At 41.8% G+C, this 23,890-nt stretch overlaps 1 protein-coding gene across 3 annotated transcripts; it reads left to right on the top strand.

The window, feature by feature from the left end:
- Positions 1–496: 496 nt before the first annotated feature.
- LOC139577957 (interleukin-21 receptor-like) lies at positions 497–23,842 on the top strand. Of its 3 annotated transcripts, XM_071405093.1 has the most exons (17): positions 497–714; positions 1,034–1,148; positions 1,377–1,485; positions 1,695–1,882; positions 2,252–2,394; positions 2,503–2,674; positions 2,827–2,908; positions 3,522–3,615; positions 18,540–20,773; positions 20,883–20,970; positions 21,089–21,221; positions 21,393–21,577; positions 21,705–21,850; positions 21,935–22,106; positions 22,306–22,402; positions 22,516–22,597; positions 22,703–23,842. In XM_071405093.1, the coding sequence occupies exons 2-9, from the start codon at positions 1,043–1,045 to the stop codon at positions 19,239–19,241; spliced, it is 1,596 nt and encodes a 531-aa protein (XP_071261194.1). In that variant the 5' UTR covers positions 497–714; positions 1,034–1,042; the 3' UTR covers positions 19,242–20,773; positions 20,883–20,970; positions 21,089–21,221; positions 21,393–21,577; positions 21,705–21,850; positions 21,935–22,106; positions 22,306–22,402; positions 22,516–22,597; positions 22,703–23,842. The 3 variants fall into 3 exon arrangements, with proteins under 3 accessions (XP_071261194.1, XP_071261189.1, XP_071261182.1); XM_071405088.1 differs by having other exon boundaries at positions 21,935–22,402; XM_071405081.1 differs by having other exon boundaries at positions 21,935–22,597.
- Positions 23,843–23,890: the final 48 nt, after the last annotated feature.

Below are 23,890 nucleotides of genomic sequence, written 5' to 3'. Positions count from 1 at the left end.
TGTTCCATGTAGTGAATTTGTTATAATTCTTTTTTAAATTTATTTTAGGTAATCTGTTTTTCCATGAATGGACTAATAGTAGTAAGGCCAAAAATAAAGTTTCATCAACTCTTTTTTTTATATATTTTTTTTATACTTCAAATGATTGTTAAAATTCTAAATCAAATAGCAAAATTATCCTTGGTATGACCTTCTTGAAACAATTCCATATAGCTTAGTAGAAATTTGACGAATTGACTTGGAAAGGTGGATTCCTATGACAGTGCCACGTTGAAAGTCACTGAGCTCTTCAGTACGGGCCATTCTACTGCCAATATTTTCCCATGGAGATTGCATGGCTGTGTGCTCGATTTTATATACCTGTCAGCAATGGGTGTGGCTGAAATAACCAAATCCACTAATTTGAAGGGGTGTCCACATACTTTTGTATATATAGTGTACGTCTCAAACTTTGTTCTCACAGATGGATTATGTTGCGAAACAGAAGCAAGGTTTGGAAGGGACCTCCTAGAATGCTCACAGGGTAGCCACAAAACAACCACATCCTCAGTGACACTAGAGCAGATGACGACTTTCAATATGTCAGATATGTCATTGTGCACTGAACTTGATCAGACAGTCTGTGACACAAATTAATGAATTAATTTGGATTTAGAACTACTCGAACAATGATGCCATGTGGCATGGTTAGCAGAATCTATCAGAACCAATAAGGTAAGAATACTATTTGAATAGTATTTTTCTGAATAACATGAATAACATTGAAGTGCAATATCTTTATTCTATTGTTAGCGTTGTCTACCATTGTTAGATTTCTTTGTGTGGGGTTTGGTGTTTTTTGTAAACGCATTTGTTGCTTACATTTCTGGACTTAACCTTTCCTTGACATGAAAGTGATAGTCTTGAATTACATTTTTTCCTTCTTCTCGACTCCAATACAGTACTATATATTTGTTTCATACACTTCCAGTAATGGTTATTTTACTTCAAGTAATGAACAACACAAGGACATATGTGATTTATTGTTTTTCAGGCGCCATTGATGATCTCAGTTAATGAGCAGAACAGACTACTGTCTATTGTTGCCCTCATGGCTGTGAAACAACAGCTAATCAGCTCACTAGCATTGTGTTACCTGATTCAATATGGTAAGTTTAACTTTATCTCATCTATTATTTGTGCTATATATTGTATTGATTTTCAAGTTATGCATTTTCTCAAACACATATCTAGATAGTTATCTCCTATGAGTAGTAATTGGTTAGATTAGCAGGAAATGTTTTACCACATCAGGGTACCAGCAGAGCCTTATATAGACTATGAGTCTGGGTACCATGGCACTGGAATCACATCATCCTTTTTTCCTGCATTTACAGTTGCATGTTTCTGCAATGTCACCTGCACCACAGACTACAATACATCCCTGAACTGTTCCTGCTCAGGCACAGTGCCCTCATCTCCCATTCTCCTTGAGGCAGAGTGCAGGTACACACTGTTCTTTTTCACTGCTGTGTTTCTGGCCTTGTGCAGATAGATTTAAGAGATCACATGTATACATATTTATGTACTGTAAAGTTTAAACATATCATTTTAAGAAAAACATCTGAATGTTACAAAAACCTTTTCAAATTTGTTTTGGTTTTTGTTTACAAAAGCTGTATTTGAATATTATAATCACTCTTCTCTCTTTTCAGAGATTTTGAAGACCAAGTGAATGATAGCTGTGAAATAACACCCCCACAAAGCTGGTGTATAATACAACCAGAAGATTTTTTCAATATAATATCCGTTGAAACTTATTGCACTGCAAGAGTAAAGCACACAGGAAAAGAAGACAAAATGAAAACGGATGACTCAACTGACTGGAAATTGTATAAATTAGGTAAGTGGAGTAGACCAATGTCTTAGGATGGTTTGTACTTTACCCTGAACATTGCCTCTGATTCAGTGACAAGATATGGCATGAATAAGAAGTGTCTATCGTTAGCAGTGAGGTCATCTTATTAGCCATTCTGCTGTGACAAATTTGTATCAGCAGTTTTGAACTTTGCACAGCTTTGAAATGACAGTGTTGAACAGTCTTTACAATTAAGTATTTGTGTGATGTGGACTGAGTGTCCTGGGTTCTTATATATCTATCACCCGCATTTGAAAGCTAATATGGTACAAATGATTGAGCTTTGTGCACTTGAATCCATGCCTTTTTCATATAATGGTTCCAACCCAAGCGTCTCTGCCTTTTCTTCAATAGTGAAGCCGCAGCATCCAGTCAATGTACAAGTGACAGAGAACATTGACAGCTACAACGTCACTTGGCAGATGGATGAAAACATTTACCTTGATAAATGCTTCATGTACAGGGTGCGGATTACAACAAATAATAACTATTTAAAGGTAAACAAAATATATTTACTATGTTACATGTTTCCAATCAAATATTACAGTATGTGAAATACCAGGTCCCACAAACTGTTAAATATAAGTTTTTCTTTTGACCTACAGGATCCAGTCTATTACCCTGTAAGAGAGGACCAGAGGTACCTAGTGCTAAACAGTCTTAAACTGCAACCAGGAACTGAGTATGTGGCAAATGTCCAGGCCTCAGTGAACCCTGTGTGTAACTACCAAGGTCCCTGGGGTGAATGGAGCTCCACCGTAGAATGGAGGACTACAGGTACATCAATGCAGCAAGTTTAGATTGAACTGATCTGCGTTACATGCTTTTCCTGGATATATTGGCTTGGGACTTCATTTTTCATGTTATAGTAATGTATGAAATGGAGTAAAAATGCTCTCTCTTTCTATACACTATGTGTATTTTTACAGAAGGGGATGCTAAGTTATGGTGTCAGTGGCCCGTTTTACTGACCATTCTCCCCTGTTTGATCCTGTGCTACCTCTTTAAAATGTGAGTATTCCTTATTTATGATCATTCAGGTAACAGTAACTGTTTGTGTTTGCTAAGCATTTTTGATCAGACACCAACTTGTATCCTCAATTTCTTCAGGTCTGCCAATAAATGAAAGGTTCTAGCCTGGTCACCATCATATGTGCTACATCCAACTTCTCTGACTTTCGTCAGATGCCTTGAACAAACACAACAGTTGGCTAAAGCACAAATTGATCTACGACCAGGCTAGAAATGTTCAGCCTCTTGGTGTTTTTATAGAAAGCGTGTATACACTATACACTTTCCTGGCATAACCTCCCACATACACAGAAACCACAGCTGATGCTCTTTACTTGCATGTACATATAGGGGTGAGAAGGCACAGGAAGTCAGAGCTGCTTCTACATTATTATTATACCAAAACTAACCGATGATAGCGCGGTGGTTAGGTTTGCTTCTACATTATTATTACACCACTTACCCTATAAAACATTATAACACCTGCATAGAGAAAAATTCCATCCTCCCATAAATGAAAAGTGAAAGAGTATTTGTGAAGACCTGAATAGTTCTGCTTTCCTTTGTGAAAACAACCTGTTTGTCACTTTGCCTCTACATCTCTCCCCTGCAGATTGTGGCTGAAGAGGCTACACATGATGAACTATTCCCCAAGCCCAGAGGACTTTTTCAAGCCTCTCTACCACACATATGGAGGGGATTTTAAGGTAAAAATACAGGCAAAACCAAAATAACTAATTGTGTCTGTGGGACATGTTCTAAACGCCTCCAGCAGGTGTTACCTATAGGGGGAACTTTAGCATGGCCAAAAATGGGACTTCCCCATAATCAATTATGATCCCGCATTATAATGACTCAGTCTGCAGGGGCTTCAAGGGCTTGTTTTCAACTCATATGTGGGTAGATGCTCAGTAGACATTGAGCTTATGTACTACATCAGAGCAGTTCACCTCCCATCCCCCAATGGAAAATACCACAGGTAGAAATCTAAACTAAGATGTTTGTTAGGGTTATATTTAAATATTTTCCCCTTAGAGGAGTATTTTATAAATATTCCAGAAAGGTAACCACTTATCTTTTCAGATTTGCCTTTTTTATGTATTATTTACAAAACAATTGACACTCTAATGAAGGGGTCATATCCACTATGCTTAGTGAATAGTAAAAACATGTCATTTTTTAAATGTCAAATGTATTGCCTTTTAATTTGGCATGAATACAACCAGGCATGATGTTTTCATCTGATTAACCAGGTTTGTATCCAACGTTTTTACGAGTAAAGTACGTCAGATAAAAATGTAATGACAGTCCTGATGGAAACGGTAAACTTTCCAAATGTCGATGAAACAAAATATGCAAGACAAGGTGAGATATTTTTGTGTCGGTAAAATGAATTATGCGAGAAATGTCGTTGGATACGCTTTTATGTGCAAATATTGATATAATAACCATCATTTCGAAGTAAACTTGGAGTCACGCGATGACATGTTGTGCGTTCCTCCCACTATGACTTGATGGGAAAGCATGCAGTTTAGTTTATTAAACTACAAATTAAATATAGTATGATTAACTTCCAAGGGTGGTGAAAGTGCACTTGTTTAATAATATCGCTCTTTTGTCCATATAATCTCATCATGTAGGCTATACGTGCGCTCTAGCTGGCTAGAGCAGTGAGTAGATCCCAACTGTGGGGAAACTCAGTCCGGCTTTCAATTTACTCTTGGAAGCTGTAATAGTAGAATGAACAATATATAATTTCGAAATGGGTAGTGCATCATCAGTTTTTCTCTTGTCATGTCAGTCATTGCATACCTTAGGGAGCTATTTTGTAACATGTTATAAATGTCCATATCAACTAGCCCATGTCAGCTAACGTTTTTTTTGCTATGTTTTTTAGCCATGTATTTTGTAGTAATGTTCTAGTCACTCAAATATCACATGCATACACATTAGACATGGCAAAATGTATATAATTGCAAGAAAATGAGCTTTAAAACTGCTAAATGCTCTCTGCAACCCATGGCAAAATGTGTAGAATTTCAGGAAATAATGACTGGTGTGAACAGTTTGTGTCATGAACAGTGCTTGGGCACAAAGAAATAGACGTGGGGGGCGCGGGAATTTCCCCAATGTTGGATGGGGTGGGGCACTGAGTGAAGATGTGTGGGAACCCCTGGGCTAGATCGCACGTATCAATACCAGAGAGGGCACACTATATTTACATTTTTGTCATTTAGCAGACACTCTTATCCAGAGTGATTTACATGAGCAATTAGGGTTAAGTGCGTTGCTCAAGGGTACATCGACCGATTTTTCAAATAGTAGATTTAGGGGATTTGAACCAGCGACTTTTCGGTTACTGTCCCAACGCTCTTAACCGCTCGGCTACCTGACACAAATTATCACGCAAATTATTTTGTGAGAAAACTATGAGTTGAAAATGCGATGGAAACTTTTAAACTTATTTTTATGTGCACTACACCATCACGCACATCCTTTTATATGCAACAAGTCAATTTGATGGAAACATCTCTGGTGTGAAAATGCGCATATTTGTTTTATGCGGATTCTTTGATTCGCATGAAGATTTGTAGCCAATTTCTTCAAAAAAGTAGGCTACTTGCGCACGTTTGTCCACAAAAATAATCCCAGCATCCAAACAGTGCACTGTGCACCCGACATTTGAAAATGGAAAGAGACATCTGTTAGACTACAAAACACCAAAAAGTGCAATGACATTCAGGGATTGTCATAAAAGGTCTACTCTTGTAGCCTGATGCGTCTTGCTGCCCACACGTGTTTCGGTCTCGGTCTCGGCCTGTCATCTCTGCCTTGGCAAAATGTCATTGTTCACATCAAACCACACAGCATTTTGGAGCATATACCACACAAGTAAATTCGCTCATTTCTATTGCGACTGACAGGCGGCAACGATAAATTGTGGTGTAATAGCCTACAGTTTTCTTGCCATCTTCATTTAAATTATTGTGATGGCTAACAGAAATGGAATAACGTGTCCCTGAACAAAGGGAAGGGGGGGGGGGGTCAAAATCAAAAGTAACAGTCAGTATCTGGTGTGGCCACCAGCTGCATTAAGTACTGCAGTGCATCTCCTCCTCATGGACTGCACCAGATTTGCCAGTTCTTGCTGTGAGATGTTACCCCACTCTTCCACTAAGACACCTGCAAGTTCCCGGACATTTCTGGGGGGAATGGCCCTAGCCCTCACCCTCCGATCCAACAGGTCCCAGACATGCTCAATGGAATTGAGATCCGGGCTCTTTGCTAGCCATGGCAGAACGCTAACATTCCTGTCTTGCCACAAATCACGCACAGAACGAACAGTATGGCTGGTGGCATTGTCATGCTGGAGGGTCATGCCAGGATGAGCCTGCGGAAAGGGTACCACGTGAGGGAGGAGGATGTCTTCGTTGTAACGCACAGCGTTGAGATTGCCTGCAATGACAACAAGCTCAGTCCGATGATGCTGTGACACACCGCCCCAGACCATGACGGACCCTCCACCTCCAAATCGATCCTACTCCAGAGTACAGGCCTCAGTGTAACGCTCATTCCTTTGACGATAAATGCGAATCCAACCATCACCCCTGGTGAGACAAAACCGCGACTCGTCAGTGAAAAGCACTTTTTGCCAGTCCTGTCTGGACCAGCGACGGTGGATTTGTGCTCATAGGTGACGTTGTTGCCGGTGATGTTTGGTGAGGACCTGCCTTACAAAAGGCCCACAAGCCCTCAGTCCAGCCTCTCTCAGCCTATTGCGGATAGTCTGAGCACTGATGGAGGGATTGTGCGTTCCTGGTGTAACTCGGGCAGTTGTTGTAGCCATCCTGTACCTGTCCCGCAGGTGTAATGTTCGGATGTACCGATCCTGTGCAGGTGTTATTACACGTGGTCTGCCACTGCGAGGACAATCAACTGTCCATCCTGCCTCCCTGTAGTGCTGTCTTAGGCGTCTCACAGTACGGACATTGTAATTTATTGCCCTGGCCACATCTGCAGTCCTCATGCCTCCTTGCAGCATGCCTAAGGCACGTTCACGCAGATGATCAGGGACCCTGGGCATCTTTCTTTTGGTATTTTACAGAGTTAGTAGAAAGGCCTCTTTAGTGTCCTAAGTTTTCAGAACTGTGACCTTAATTGCCTACCGTCTGTAAGCTGTTAGTGTCTTAATGACCGTTCCACAGGTGCATGTTCATTAATTGTTTCTGGTTCATTGAACACGCATGGGAAACCGTACTTAAACCCTCGACAATGAAGATCTGTGAAGTTATTTGGATTTGTACAAATTATCTTTGAAAGACAGGGTCCTGAAAAAGGGACGTTTCTTTTTTTGCTGAGTTTATATTTGTGAACTCGGGAACGAGCGCTACAATCCCACCTGGAAAACGCCCTCCATTTACTTTTTATGGTAACAAAAATACCATAATTTGCTGTACGATTTGGAAATGCTGGAACTGGGCCATGTCCATTTCTACAAGAAAGCTTTATAGCACATTTGATCACATTTCTGTAGAGGTGTGGGCAGAATGTTTTAACTTCCCAGACATGCCACTATGCAAATCGTATGCCATTAGTAACCCTTAGTGCAATCCATATAGCTTTTTTATTATTATTGTTGTAACGGCAGCCTTCCTCCTCTTCGTCTGAAGAGGAGGTGTAGCAGGGATCGGACCAAGACGCAGCGTATTCCGTGTTCAACATATTTAATGACAGACGAAAACGTGAACACTTACAAAACTACAAAATAACAAACGTGGCTTACCGATACAGTCCTTTCTGGTGCAGACAAAACACAGAGACAGGAAACAACCACCCACAAAATCCCAACACAAAACAAGCCACCTATATATGATTCTCAATCAGGGACAACGATTGACAGCTGCCTCTGATTGAGAACCATATTAGGCCGAACACAGAAACAGACAAACTAGACACACAACATAGAATGCCCACCCAGCTCACGTCCTGACCAACACTAAAACAAGCAAAACACATAAGCACTATGGTCAGGACGTGACAGTACCCCCCTCCTGAGGTGAGGACTCCGAACGCACCCCTAAAACTCAAGGGGAGGGTCTGGGTGGGCATCTGTCCGCGGTGGCGGCTCCGGCGCAGGACGAGGCCGCCACTCCACCATTGTCTTTGTCCCCCTCCTTAGCGTCCTTTGAGTGGCAACCCTCTCCCCCGACCTTGGCCTAGGAATCTTCACCAAGGTCCCCACTAAATTGAGGAGACAGCTCAGGACAGAGAGGTAGCTCAGGACAGAGAGGTAGCTCAGGACAGAGAGGTAGCTCAGGACAGAGAGGTAGCTCAGGACAGAGAGGTAGCTCCGGACAGAGAGGTAGCTCCGGACAGAGAGGTAGCTCCGGACTGAAGGGCAGCTCCGGACTGAAGGGCAGCTCCCGACTGAAGGGCAGCTCCGGACAGAGGGGCAGCTCATGACTGGAGGGCAGCTCATGACTGGAGGGCAGCTCATGACTGGAGGGCAGCTCATGACTGGAGGGCAGCTCATGACTGGCTGGCGGCTCTGGCGGCTCCTGACTGGCTGGCGGCTCTGGCGGCTCCTGACTGGCTGGCGGCTCTGGCGGCTCCTGACTGGCGGCGGCTCTGGCGGCTCCTGACTGGCTGGCGGCTCTGGCGGCTCCTGACTGGCTGGCGGCTCTGGCGGCTCCTGACTGGCTGGCGGCTCTGGCGGCTCCTGACTGACGGCTCCAGCGGCTCCTGACAGACGGGCGGCTCTGACGGCTCGGGACAGACGGGCGGCTCTGACGGCTCGGGACAGACGGGCGGCTCTGACGGCTCGGGACAGACGGACGGCTCTGGCGGCTCTGACGGCTTGGGGATTTCTTCTCGGGCTTCCAGCCACGCTTCCGTGCTGCCTCCTCATACCACCGCTCCTGGGCTTTAGCTGCCTCCATCTCTTCACGAGAGCGGCGATATTCTCCAATGTGAGCCCAGTGTCCTTTTCCCTCCAGAATTTCCTCCCATGTCCAGGAGTCCTGTGTAGTGGGCCGCTGCTGCTGCTGCTGCCCGTAGCCACGCTGCTTGGTCCGAGTTTGGTGGGTGGTTCTGTAACGGCAGCCTTCCTCCTCTTCGTCTGAAGAGGAGGTGTAGCAGGGATCGGACCAAGACACAGCGTATTCCGTGTTCAACATATTTAATGACAGACGAAAACGTGAACACTTACAAAACTACAAAATAACAAACGTGGCTTACCGATACAGTCCTTTCTGGTGCAGACAAAACACAGAGACAGGAAACAACCACCCATAAAATCCCAACACAAAACAAGCCACCTATATATGATTCTCAATCAGGGACAACGATTGACAGCTGCCTCTGATTGAGAACCATATTAGGCCGAACACAGAAACAGACAAACTAGACACACAACATAGAATGCACACCCAGCTCACGTCCTGACCAACACTAAAACAAGCAAAACACATAAGCACTATGGTCAGGACGTGACAATTGTATTGTGAAAAGTACAGTGCCTTCAGAAAATATTCACAGGCCTTGACTTTTTCCACATTTTGTTGTGTTACAGTCGGAATCTAAAATAGATTAAATTGATAGATTTTTTTCACTGGCCTGCACACAATAACCCATAATATCAAAGTGGAATTATGTTTTTCAATTTTCTTTTTACAAAAAAAATTCTAAATGAAAGGCTGAAATGTCTTGAGTCAATAAGTATTCAACCTACTTGTTCTGGCAAGCCTAAGTAAGTTCAGGAGTAACGATGTGCTTAACAAGTCACATAATAAGTTGCATGGACTCAATAGTGTTTAACATGATTTTCGATCGTCTCTGTACCCCACACATATAATTATCTGTAAGGTCCCTCAGTCGAGCAGTGAATTTCAAACACAGATATAACCACAAAGACCAGGGAGGTTTTCCAATGCCTCGCAAAGGGCACCTATTGGTAGATTGGTAAAAAAAAAGGCAGACATTAAATATCCATCTGAGCATGGTGAAGTTATTAATTACACTTTGGATGGTGTATCAATACACACAGTCACTACAAAGATACAGGCATCCTTCATAACTCAGTTGCAGGAGAGGAAGGATACAGCTCAGGGATTTCACCATGAGGCCAATGGTGACTTTAAAACAGTTACAGAGTTTAATGGCTGTGGTAGGACAAAACTGAGGATGGATCAACAACATTGTATACTCCACAGTACTACCCTAATTGACAAAGTGAAAAGAAGGAAGCCTGTACAGAATAAAAATATTCTAACATGCATCCTGTTTGCAACAAGGCACTAAAGTAATACTGCACAAAATGTGGCAAAGCAATTCACTTTTTGTCCTTATTACAAAAGTGTTATGTTTGGGGCAAATCCAATACAACACATTACTGAGTACCACTCTCCAAATTTTCAAGCATCGTGGTGGCTGCATCATGTTATGGGTATGCTTGTAATCATTAAGGACGGGGGAGTTTTTCAGGATAAAAATAAACGGAATGGAGCTAAGCACAGGCAGAATCTTAGAGGAAAACCAGGTTCAGCCTGCTTTCCACCAGACACTGGGAGATGAATTCACTGTTCAGCAGGACAATAACCTAAAACACAAGGCTAAATCTACACTGCTGTTGCTTACCAAGAAGGCAATGAATGTTCCTGAGTGGCCAAGTTAAAATTGTGACTTAAATCTACTTGAAAATCTATGGCAAAACCTGCAAATGGTTGTCTAGCAATGACCAATAACCAATTTGACAGAGCTTAAATAATTTTGAAAATAATAATGGGAAGATTATTAAGATACAATCCAGGTGTGGAAAGATCTTAGAGACTTACCCAGAAAACCAGCCCCGTCGAGGACCAGGATGTCTTGCTCCCAGACAGGCTAAACAACTTTTTTGCCCGCTTTGAGGACAATACAGTGCCACTGACACGGCCCCCTACCAAAACCTGCGGGCTCTCCTTCACTGCAGCCGAGGTGAGTAAAACATTTAAACGTGTTAACCCTCGCAAGGCTGCAGGCCCAGACGGCATTCCCAGCCGCGTCCTCAGAGCATGCGCAGACCAGCTGGCTGGTGTGTTTACGGACATATTCAATCAATCCTTATCCCAGTCTGCTGTTCCCACATGCTTCAAGAGGGCCACCATTGTTCCTGTTCCCAAGAAAGCTAAGGTAACTGAGCTAAACGACTACCGCCCCGTAGCACTCACTTCCGTCATCATGAAGTGCTTTGAGAGACTAGTCAAGGACCATATCACCTCCACCCTACCGGACACCCTAGACCCACTCCAATTTGCTTACCGACCCAATAGGTCCACAGACGACGCAATCGCAACCACACTGCACACTGCCCTAACCCATCTGGACAAGAGGAATACCCATGTGAGAATGCTGTTCATCGATTACAGCTCAGCATTTAACACCATAGTACCCTCCAAACTCGTCATCAAGCTCGAGACCCTGGGTCTCGACCCCGCCCTGTGCAACTGGGTCCTGGACTTCCTGACGGGCCGCCCCCAGGTGGTGAGGGTAGGTAACAACATCTCCACCCCGCTGATCCTCAACACTGGGGCCCCACAAGGGTGCGTTCTGAGCCCTCTCCTGTACTCCCTGTTCACCCACGACTGCGTGGCCATGCACGCCTCCAACTCAATCATCAAGTTTGCGGATGACACTACAGTGGTAGGCTTGATCACCAACAACGACGAGACGGCCTACAGGGAGGAGGTGAGGGCCCTCGGAGTGTGGTGTCAGGAAAATAACCTCATACTCAACGTCAACAAAACAAAGGAGATGATTGTGGACTTCAGGAAACAGCAGAGGGAGCACCCCCCTATCCACATCGACGGGTCAGTAGTGGAGAAGGTGGAAAGTTTTAAGTTCCTCGGTGTACACATCACGGACAAACTGAACTGGTCCACCCACACAGACAGCGTTGTGAAGAAGGCGCAGCAGCGCCTCTTCAACCTCAGGAGGCTGAAGAAATTCGGCTTGTCACCAAAAGCACTCACAAACTTCTACAGATGCACAATCGAGAGCATCCTGTCGGGCTGTATCACCGCCTGGTACGGCAACTGCTCCGCCCACAACCGTAAGGCTCTCCAGAGGGTAGTGAGGTCTGCAGAACGCATCACCAGGGGCAAACTACCTGCCCTCCAGGACACCTACACCACCCGATGTCACAGGAAGGCCATAAAGATCATCAAGGACAACAACCACCCAAGCCACTGCCTGTTCACCCCGCTATCATCCAGAAGGCGAGGTCAGTACAGGTGCATCAAAGCAGGGACCGAGAGACTGAAAAACAGCTTCTATCTCAAGGCCATCAGACTGTTAAACAGCCACCACTAACATTTAGCGGCCGCTGCCAACATACTGACTCAACTCCAGCCACTTTAAAAATGGGAATTGATGGAAATTATGTAAAAATGTACCACTAGCCACTTTAAGCAATGCCACTTAATACAATGTTTACATACCCTACATTACCCATCTCATATGTATATATACTGTACTCTATATCATCTACTGCATCTTGCCATCTTTATGCAATACATGTACCACTAGCCACTTTAAACTATGCCACTTTATGTTTACATACCCTACAGTACTCATCTCATATGTATATACCGTACTCTATACCATCTACTGCATCTGCCATGCCGTTCTGTACCACCACTCATCCATATATCTTTATGTACATATTCTTTATCCCTTACACTTGTGTGTGTGTGTAAGGTAGTAGTGTGGAATTGTTAGGTTAGATTACTGTTGGTTATTACTGCATTGTCGGAACTAGAAGCACAAGCATTTCGCTACACTCGCATTAACATCTGCTAACCATGTGTATGTGACTAATAAAATTTGATTTGATTTGATTTGATTTGAGAAAGACCTCACCTGTATCCTTGCCCTATAAGCCCTATTTCTTACCCCTAGACCACAGTTCCTTTGCCAAAATACCTCATCCCTGTTACTTGCGTATCCCAGCCCTGTTCCCCACTTTGCCTAGGCCTGTATTCCCCAAGTATTCCGCTAATCATTTCATAGATCAACTCATAATACAGTGGTATAACACATGTGCCCAAACCCCATTCACTTTTATTCCTACCACAAACTTGCTGCCAGAAAGGATTTGAATAGGCAAATAGACATCCATCCAGACCCATTAGCTGTATGAGCCTTGTGTATCCCTACACCCCATTACTCATAAAAACTAAGTAAATTCATGGGCACACTCATATAAAACAGGTCTACCCCAGTGCCCAAGCCTCAACGTTCATACAAACCAGGTCTACTCTTTTTGTTTTTATTTTTTTGACCACTTTTCTTTTTGTTGTTTTTTTTTCATTGGGGTGGAGCTACAGGTACAATATTCAAATTAATATAATTTAATATTCTGTTCATATCATGTCTCCCATTCAATATTTCACACATATATTTTTGTGTTGTACCTGTGGACTGCCACTCCGGAAAAACATTAGGCTATGTTTTTATTAGCAGACCATTATTTCAATTCTCTTGTGGCGCACGCAAGAGTCTTTTTTTGTGCATATGCACCTTTGATAAATGAGGCCCCTGCTGGTCTCTCAACTACAGTTACATCAATATCCAGTAGGGGGAAGTGATGTCCATGGGAAAATGAAAGCCTTGCATAAAAATAACATCTTTTGAGAAAGGGCAACATTGAAAGAATATGTGTAGAGAGAGACATAGATTCTCTGTCTGAAGTCAGTGAACAACCCATGGTGTCAAAACAAGTGCCTATTCAGAATGCCATTATCAATTTGTACCGGGCTGGGCTTTGGTGGGGCACAATGTGGACTTGTTCTGAGATCAGTCCAAAAGATCCCTTTTCATATCATCCAGAACTATTGCGCGTACACACACACACACACACACGCATACGCACACACACACACAAAACAAATAGATGATGATAAATCATTTATGGGTAGATGTAAATAATCTTTTCACATAAAATTGTGAAAATGCAAGTATTTGAAAAGAGCGCTGAAATATTTTACTTCCTCTGTGGCTGCAGAGAGTCTGGCAGAACACCAGTAGCTAAACCACAATCTTGCAAGCTGTCCTTTGAAATTATCTTAGGAAAAATCTCAGAAAAAGACACCAAGACGTGTCCATGACCAGGGTCGTAACTAGGTTTGAGTTAAAGAGGGGTCCGATTTTTTTTTAAAGGAAGTTGAAGCTTATTTACTGCATTTCTATACAATTAAAAAACTTTCAAATGCTATTCGGAGAACAGCAAAAATAAGCAAAAATTACCCCAGCCATTATCACCTTGGCTGCTGTAGGTTCATTCACCTCATTCGATCGACAAACAGATAGCCTATCAGCAATACAGTTGTAATGTTATACCCCTGAAAGGGGGAAAATATGAGAAATGATTCTCACTGACACGTAGCATCAGAGATTGTTCAGTCATTTGTAATGATACAATCATTAAATCATCAACTCTTTACATACTGTAGATATCGCTTTCCTCAAATTACATACACTGAGTTTGTAAAACATTAGGAACACCATCCTAATATTAAGTTATACCCCCTTTTGCCCCCAGAACAGCCTCAATTTGTCGGGACTACAAGGTGTCAAATGCGATCCAATACTACACAGACTTGTGTCATATTGGCTGGATGTCCTTTGAGTGGTGGACCATTCTTGATACACACGGGAAACTGTTGACCGTGAAAAACTCAGCAGCGTTGCAGTTCTTGACATACTCAAACCAGTGCGCCTGGCACCTACTACCATACTCCGTTCAAAGGCACTTAAATATTTTGTCTTGCCCATTCACCCTCTGAATGGCACACATACACAATCCAAGTCTCAATTGTCACGAGGCTTCTTTAACCTGTCTCCTCTCTTTCACCTACAATGATTGAAGTGGATTCAACAGGTGACATCAATAAAGGATCATAGCTTTCACCTGGTCAGTCTGTCATGGAAAGAGCAGGTGTTCCAAATGTTTTGTACACTCAGTGGATAGTGTTCATGTTTGTATTCCTAGGCATTACGAATCAAGCTCCGCACAAACAGATATCCAACTGGAGCACACAGACAGTGGTGTAAAGTACTCAAGTACAAATACTTTAAAGTACTACTTAAGTCGTTTTTGGGGGTATCTGTACTTTACTATTTATATTTTTGACAACTTTTATTTTTACTCCACTACATTCCGAAAGACAATGTACTTTAAAAACAAAATCCTGACACCCAAAAGTACTTGTTACATTTTGTAAGCTTAGCAGGACAGGAAAATGGTCAAATTCACGCACTTATCAAGAGAACATCCCTGGCCATCCCTGTTGCCTCTGATCTGGTGGACTCACTAAACACACATGCTTCATTTGTAAATTATGTCTGAGTGTTGGAGTGTGCCTCTGGCTATCCAAAAATACATTTAAAAATTAGAAAATTGTACCTTCTAGTTTGTGTAAAATAACGTATTTTACTGGGTGACTTTCACTTTTACTTGAGTCATTTGCTATTAAGGTATCTTTACTTTTACTCAAGTATTACAATTGGGTAGTTTTTCCACCACTGCACACAGATAATCATATTATCACCTTCACATTAATTATTAGAATATTACTTATAATTCTGTATTAATATCAGTGATGTAGTGGTACAAAAAAAGTGGGTAATGGATAAGATGAACATTCACTGATATAAACGAAAAGTATGCCATTTTTATAACTGTATTGTTTGCATTTTAATTACATTTTAATGTAGGCCATGTCGAGATGTTCATATTGAAACATATCTTCTTTTTAAGTTCCTACCTTGTTTGATAAGACTAGTACAAATATGGGGCAGAGACCCCACCTTTGGGAATCACTGTGCTAACCTCTCTCTCCTCTGCTTCCTCCTGCCTCAGCCTCGATCACCACACCAATGTCTCAGTAGCAAACTCTCTGTAAAGCAAAGTTATTATGATAACTTAGTAGCCTATATGATGCTCCTGCTGAGGTAGGCTCCGTTTAACGTTAGCTTCTTACTTCATCCTTCTATCTGGCTAAATAATACTAGCCAGAGCACTTCAACGTTGGTTAGTGCTATCCACCCTAACCATAACCCCTACCCAAACCTTAAACCTTACCTAATCCTTACCGTAACTATTTTACATTTCAACTATAATGCGTTAGGGACGTACCAAGGATTCCGAATAGCAAGGACCCTTCAAAGTTACTGCAATAGAAGTCTCTACCGGCAGCTAGCTAGCCACTTGACTGACTGACTGACTTGACTATTTACCAGTTGTGCTCTCATTCTCCGAGAGTCGGTTTTTGTTTGTTTGGGGGATGTCTGTAGACACGGCAGGAGTCATGGGACGGTTTCAAAATCGTCTTTTTGTCCGGCATCTCGCAAACACTGTCAGAAGCCGAGCAGCATTTCCAGTTTAGCCTACTCAACTGAGCCGACTCCGAGCTTGGGTAGCTCGTTTCACGGCCCCGGCCTGTTCGCGAGTGGGTGGAGTTAACCGTTTAAGAGAGTGGTGAATTTGCTACTAAAAAGGAAAGTCCGGGGAACGAAGGTGAACATAACGAACAGACCACTGTTTACTATTCGTTGGCAAAGAGTCAGGCGCGATTAGAACTCGGTCAGATCAAGAATATAATCGTCTTAATTTCTGTAATTTAGCAGACGCTCTTATCCAGAGCGATTTACAGTAGTGAGTGCATACAATTTCATACTTTTTTTTCTCCTCCGTACTGGTCCCCCGTGGGAATCGAACCCATAACCCAGGTATTGCAATCGCAATTCTCTTATCAATTCAGCTTGATCAACGCTGGGAGCAATATGTAGATATATTTAGACTCATAATTTAGTTTCTTTATTGTGTACAAACTATATTGTAGCAACCTTAACCCAAAACCTAGCCAAAAGGTTTGGACCTCTTGGCATATTATTTTTTTTATTTACAATGACAGCCTACCCCGGCCAAACCCTAACGACACTGGGCCAATTGTGCACTGCCTTATGGGACTCCCAATCACGGCCAGTTGTGATACAGCCTGGAATCGAAGTCTGTAGTGACGCTTCTAGCACCGAGATGCAGTGCCATAGACCACTGCACCACTCGGGAGCCCAAATGGTAACGGTTAAGGTGTTGACTTGACAGTCGCTGGACCTATGTTCGAGTCCCCATTGGGGCTACACCCCCAAATTTGCTACATTGGTGTCAGAAGTGGGATGGAGCAAGGGCGGCCATCAGAAAGCAGTGTACACGTGAGGAATTTGGTATTGAGATGCGTGGAGACACACTCTCCTGAAGGTAATTGGTAATGTAGTGACCTTAACCCAACACCTAGCGACCTCATCAAGAGGTTTGGACCTCTTGGTGTATTAGTAAAGGTGTTATGGCTTGACAGTCACTGGACCTGGGTTTGAGTCCCAGTTGGGGCTACCCCCTGAATTTGCTTCGGTGTCCTCATATGTAATTATGGCCATGTCCATGACAGTCACATAATTTCAAAAGATTTAACTAGGCAGGAAAAAGCTATTGAAAGATAAACCAGAGTTACTGGAACATGTGAAAACATACTCTTGCAGCAGCCCACAGATATAAGACACTGATATTGCACACACTACAAAAACTGTAGATTGGTATCTTCACTTCTCTGCCACACATGAGACACATTAGATCGTATTCCTGCTCAACCTAATGTAAACCTAAACTAATCAGTTTTTATAAAGGATGTACTTACTCTATGTTCCCCTTTCACTAAGCAGTATACATTTCTCTGAACTGTACAGATGTTCTGTGAGAAGTTCATAGTCATGAGGAAGTCGACAGGGTTTGGTTATAGTTGAGGAGCATGACATAGCTGTAGTATCTATGCTGTCTTATAGCATAAGCTCAATGTCAGCGATGAACGCACATAAAGTCCCTGATCATATAGTATAAAAATAACCTCACAGCAAATTACATTTTATAAAGAAAGCATTTTGTCAATATATGATAAGCTCAGTCAGGTAGATGTTTTTAAATGCCCTCTCTCTTTAGCTCTCTGACAGCTGTTAGTGGTGCAGTATGGGCACTTACTGCAGTCTTTTCAGATGAAAAACAGTGATTAGATTCTGCTGAATGGCTCTTCACCCAGATAAGGTATTCTGGTGAAAAACCTTGTCCATGCATATCTGTAGGCAACATCTTGCTCTAGAAGGGTTCAGAGTTGTACAAAATAACTGCCACCAGTTTCATGAACATTTCTAAATGTTAAAAAAGAAAAAAGGTAATTCTTTCTGTGATCGATCTTCATATTGACGACCGAGGTTACCATGACCTGCTACCAATAACAGTGATAAGCTCTCATTCAACCTTTTGCATTCAAGTGTAGCTCAGTTGGTGGAGTATGGCGCTTGCAACGCCAGGGTAGTGGGTTTGGTTCCCCGGACCACCAATATGTGAAAAATTTAAGCATGCATGACTAAGTCGCTTTGGAAAAAAGCGTCTGCTAAATGGCATGCTGTATATACAGTATACAGTATATATATACTGTATGAGCCTATAGGGGCAAGGGTTTGTTTCTGCACCGGGCAGGCCTACCTTTCACCTCAAGTGTACCTATTGCTCCTTAATCATCCATTTTATCATTATATTTTGCAGAAATGGGTTGGACCTGTCTTCATCTTCAGTGAGCTGGATCCCTTGGAGAAACACCCACCTACACAGAGGATGACTGAGAAGAAGCTAGACATCCTCGGGCTGTCCAGGCTGAGTGTGGAGGAAGACAGCAGCAGCAGCAGTGGGGACCAGGGCACCTGTCACTCTGCTGGACACATCTCCATCGATACTGTGATGGTGTCTGGGGAGGAAGGAGCTTTGTCAGGGAGTTCTTGGGTGACATACAAGTGCAGCCAAGGTGGGGAAAGCTTCTCCCAATATACTGGAGGCAGCAGAGGAGGTATCGACACTGAGGCGGAGGGCCCTCTTGGTGCTGGGGCAGAAGAGGAAGGAGGGTTATCTGGGCAGAGTGGAAGACGGGCATCAACGGGCCTGCCTGCTATGAAGTGGCAGCTCCAGCTACAGGCCCGCAACTATCAACCAGAGCAGATTTCATTGGACTCAGAGGACGGCTACCCTCCTATGGTGCTGGATCTGGACAGTGTGGACACCATTGACAGTGGAGTCTTTGTTGAGTCTGACTGTAGCAGTCCTGTGAACTCTAACTTTGAGTCTGAGAAGCAGATAGACTCTGCTTTACTGAGTGGGGTAGGCAGCTCCCCTTCTGAATATGTCAAACAGTGGGTGATGGGTAACACTATGCAAGAGGACTCAACCAACTCAGGACAGAACAGGACGATGTGAGTTCTCCATCATCTCCTGTGTCACTGACAGTGCTTCAGCATTTTTGTAAAATTCCTTACTTTCCCTGGCATAGGTATATTGTCATCATGTTTTTTTTTAAAGTGGAGTACGAACGATTTCTTCCCAACATAAAAATTGTTTGTCGTAGTAATACAATAATATTGTTTGACAGTAGTTGTCATGTTGCGTTATGTAAATAGATGTAGATTAGTCATTTTGGCCTTCCCAAACCTAGATTTTGGCCTTCATGTAATTAATAATTTTTTACGGCTTCATTTCTCATGCAATTTCCATGTGGAAAGGGTATTGTTTTTACATCATGTTTGTCATCTAATGTTTCTTATGTTTGTGACAATGGATCCAATTGAGTTTGCATTCATTTTCAATCGCTTGTTAAATCTTTAAAGGAACAATCCACAGTTGCTACATCCATTTTCTGACTTATAAATTAATTATATAAACTCATTTATTATTGAAGAATATAACTTTTAAATGCCTCATGAGCTTAATTCAACTGTCATACCCAATCAGAAGACAATATATAAGCTTGTTTTACTCCAATGTTTGTAAACATTGTAAGTGGAAACAAAAACTGTACAGCCTCAAAATATGCTTAAAATGTTGATATATTGGATGGTCATTCCTTGCATCAATAGCGCTGTCTATGAATTTATGAGTGGTTACATTTCTCCAGGCCCATCCCTCAGATATTACCAAAACAGAGGCTGGTGGCCATTTTGTTTCAACTAATGATTGCCCATTTAAAGTACAATTTTTTTCTCATATGCATGATAAAGTCCCATAGGGGTCAAAACAATATTATTAAGTTATGGGAGCATTCCAACATTCAGATATTAGTCTCCTTTTTCTGTACGATGCATAAATGCATCAGAACACAGATTTAGGTCTGCTTTAATGCAGTTCTGTCATTTCTCTTTACCATTCTCATTTGCTGATAAGAAATTATAGCTACTTGTGACTGTGAACTAAAAGCTTGGCAGCAGCGGAAGGCTACATCTGATAAATTGACTCGCCACTAGGTATCGAATTCTATAATCTAGATATTGCCGTTGCACTGTTATCACAATGAGTTAAACCACTGTCTAGTTTCCGTTGACAATCCTTGAGAAGTGTGAAACAGATTGATTTGATTGCACTGAAGAGTATGATAAAACATATTTTTATATGAATTTCAGGAATATTATCATAAACTATAGCTTAGTTCATTATATTCATGATGCTTAAATATGACTTATACACCAACATATCACCTTTTTTTATTGCAAGTGTGTAATGTGAAATAGAAAATCTTAGACATGTTCATAAAAAATATTACGATGGGTTAATTTGAGCAATTAGATAGTAATCAACTCTGTCACAGAGAGGCATGAAGAAGGCGTGGAGAAGTGAACAGCTTTCATATGATAGCAGGACCTGACTTCCTCTCATCGTGTTTTTATAGTATTAGGATGATTGACTTCACTCATTCATTCTCTCTGAGAGATGCACTATCCACAAGACCCATGCACAAGGTAGTATGGACCTTTCTCAGAAATGTTTTAAATTGTGTACTTTCCACATTACGATAAAATGCATAATTTGCACATTATACATGACTTATACATGTTGTTCCTGGTTTAGCCCTACACTCATGCTAAGATGAAGCTTCTACTGGCACTTTGTGCAGTTTGGTACATCATCCAACTATCAGTGTGCTGTTCTTCTGGAGGTACTGTACAATATTCCATTGTACTGTTATTTTTGTTCATGTTCAGATTCATGTCCAGGAGTAAAAGATCATAACATAGGTGACATGGGTTGTGATAAAAGGGTGTGTTTCTTCACAGAAATGACAGATCGACTCACCTGTGTATCTGATTATTGGTTTACAATTACCTGTACTTTGAGCATCACTGACGAGCCTGCAGGTGTCAACAACACCCACTACTGGTTGAATTTCACCTGGTCTGGTGGAGTTGGGTGAGCCTTATTGTGTGCTGATGATGGATTCTTATGTTATAAATCTCTTGGTTCTGTACATTGCATGAAGTGGAGAGATGAATAGACAACATTAAATGGGAAAAAATATGCAGAGGATAAATCATTTCTAATATCATTTGAATCACAAAAATGATTAAAATTTTTCCACAGGATTACATTCAAATGTCCACTGTTGAAGATGAGGGACAGTTATGGTTGCACATTTGTGGCCGATTTTGATAAGAATGTAACGTATCACGGCTCTTCATTTAATGACATGGACTGTTTCAATGTACATCTTTGTTATAACATTGACTGCCAATCAAACTTGACAGGCTTTGAACCATTCAAAAATAGTAAGTTCCCTGCGAAGATTATATTGATTTGCAATTCATGAAATATTGCATGAAATAATTATGATTGTGCAAAATATGTTTTTCTATAGCTGACAAATATGTGTAATGACTAACTCTCTGTCATCAGTTCAACCAACAGCTCCAAGTCATCTCGCTATCCAGCGGACTTCAGAGGGTCACAAATGCACTTGGCAAAGTGGATATGAACACCATCCTTATATAACAGAGTTCCATTACCAACTCTTCTTCTACAAAGACCATGACGAGGACGAGGTAAAGTGCATCTTAATAAAATTCATGCTTCAATTGTTAAAGTCAATGGTTGTTTGCTAAATTGTTTCCTGGATTTTTTCTCAGGGGTTTTGTGTGTCCCCTCAAAACAAATCTATTTTAATTGATGGATCTGGACTTGAGCCAGATACCACATATACTCTGAAAGTGAGATCCGAGCTATATAAGTCCTCTGGATATAAAGGACAGTGGAGTCCGTGGAGTGCATTTGTGCAGTTGAGGACTGATGCAAAGGAAGGTGAGAGAGATCTGCTTTGGAGACAAACTAGTTAAATCATTTACCACTCTTACCTATCGCCTCTTTGTTATTGTCCCAAAATATGCTATGGCAAACCATTTAGGCTGTGTTTAGACAGACCAATTAGTGGAAAAAATATCAGAATTGGGCTGCTTGTCTAAACACAGCCATTGATGCATATACTAATTTTCTCCTTCAGCAGAACCAACTATAGTCCTTGTCCTCAGCAAGTTTGTATTTCCAGTTTGTGTGATTGCTGGAGTTCTGTTGTTTGTATTTTACAACCCCACTACAAGGTAACTGGTCTTCTTCAGAAACCCATACAAATACTTAAAAATTGTGTCATGAGAGAGCGAGGCTGATTTGGAAGCACACAAACACAAATCATTTACAATCATTTGTGTCATAGAATGAAGATAAAAGCTTTCTATGATGTGCCAAGCCCAGCCCCTTTTTTCAAACCTCCCCACAAAGATAACAAACATTTCCAGGTAACGTCTACTAATTAATTTATTATTTTCCCAAAGTGGTCCCCATAACATCTTCAAAATGGTCCCTGGAATACAGTTTATATCTTAATCATTTTTTCTCTATAGAACTGGCTTGAGTCAGAGTACAATCTGATACAAACATACAAAACAGAAGAGCTCCTGACCATCGATACTTTGATTATTGAGGCCAAACCCATAGCAGAGGACCAGGACTGTTCAGCTACAACACCATATCCCCTAGCACAAGTTCACACTCCCTATGTTGGTCCCTCAGTGATGGACTGGGTCTGCAGTCACAGTCCAAATGGAAATGGTCCAGGGGACATTCCTTACACCCAGCTGCCCTGCTCTCCACTAGAGCTCCAGTTTGGAGGGATGGTCACCTCTTTCTCTCAGGACCCTTCGGTCTCCTGTGAGGGGGACTCTGGATGCGAGGACTTAACACTCCTAACACTGCCTAATAGTCCTGTATCTAGTGAGCCAGAATGCATATGTACTGATTACTGTATCCTACACGAAACCTCTAAAGGTTTTATCCCCAACGTTGTGCCAAAAAAGGTCTCTACTCACCCCTTGAAGAGTTATTGCATAGAGGGACCAGGTAAGGAGGAAACCTGTGCCACTGAGTGAAGTTACCAAATGTTACATCATATGCCAATAGGACACAGACGGCCTACCTCTTGGGTTTTGAAAATGTACTGAGCAAGGAGTGTCATAGTCTTTACAATTTCCTAAATAACATAATGTTGACTTATGATCATTTGCAGTTTCTTATTTGTAATTCTGAAGTAGAATTGTGTATATTACACTGTAATGAAATGTGTTTTGTCCGTTTGAAATAATGTACATTTTTTAATTACTGTATCAATTGTGTGATAGTTTAAATAGCTACTTTGGACCAATTAATTTCATAATTTGTCTGCACTGATGGCACTAGAGCCATTGATCCTTCAGTATGTGACTTAACCACCAGAGGATGCTGCGACTCAACACTTAGAAGAGAAATTGGCGAGATGCAGTTTCTTGGATGACAATTTGAGCTCTATGTAATATTTTGAAAGTAGTTTGATAATCCTGTAATTACTATGTCCTTTAATTTGTCTTGTATTACATACTTATTCGCTATTGTAAATACAATAATACATTGGTATGGTTTATATGTATCGTTTTCTATTTCGCAAAACAGTAGATGAGTAGCTATATTTATCAGTAAAGACAATTGCAACAATATATATGTATAGCCAACCATTTGTCTTCAACTTGCTTTATCTTTCATTCTTGGTGCATTTTCAA

The sequence above is a fragment of the Salvelinus alpinus genome, chromosome 1, assembly GCF_045679555.1.
Source record: "Salvelinus alpinus chromosome 1, SLU_Salpinus.1, whole genome shotgun sequence".
In the NCBI taxonomy this organism is placed as follows: domain Eukaryota; kingdom Metazoa; phylum Chordata; class Actinopteri; order Salmoniformes; family Salmonidae; genus Salvelinus; species Salvelinus alpinus.
This window is presented reverse-complemented; position numbering and strand designations above follow the sequence as displayed.

Excerpts from the sequence above, each read along its gene's own strand:
- LOC139577957 (XM_071405093.1), top strand. The coding sequence starts at position 1,043 with ATGATCTCAGTTAATGAGCAGAACAGACTACTGTCTATTGTTGCCCTC. Across the intron at positions 1,486-1,694 it reads CTCCTTGAGGCAGAGTGCAG|AGATTTTGAAGACCAAGTGA; the intron begins GTACACACTGTT and ends CTCTCTTTTCAG. Across the intron at positions 2,395-2,502 it reads CAAATAATAACTATTTAAAG|GATCCAGTCTATTACCCTGT; the intron begins GTAAACAAAATA and ends TTTGACCTACAG.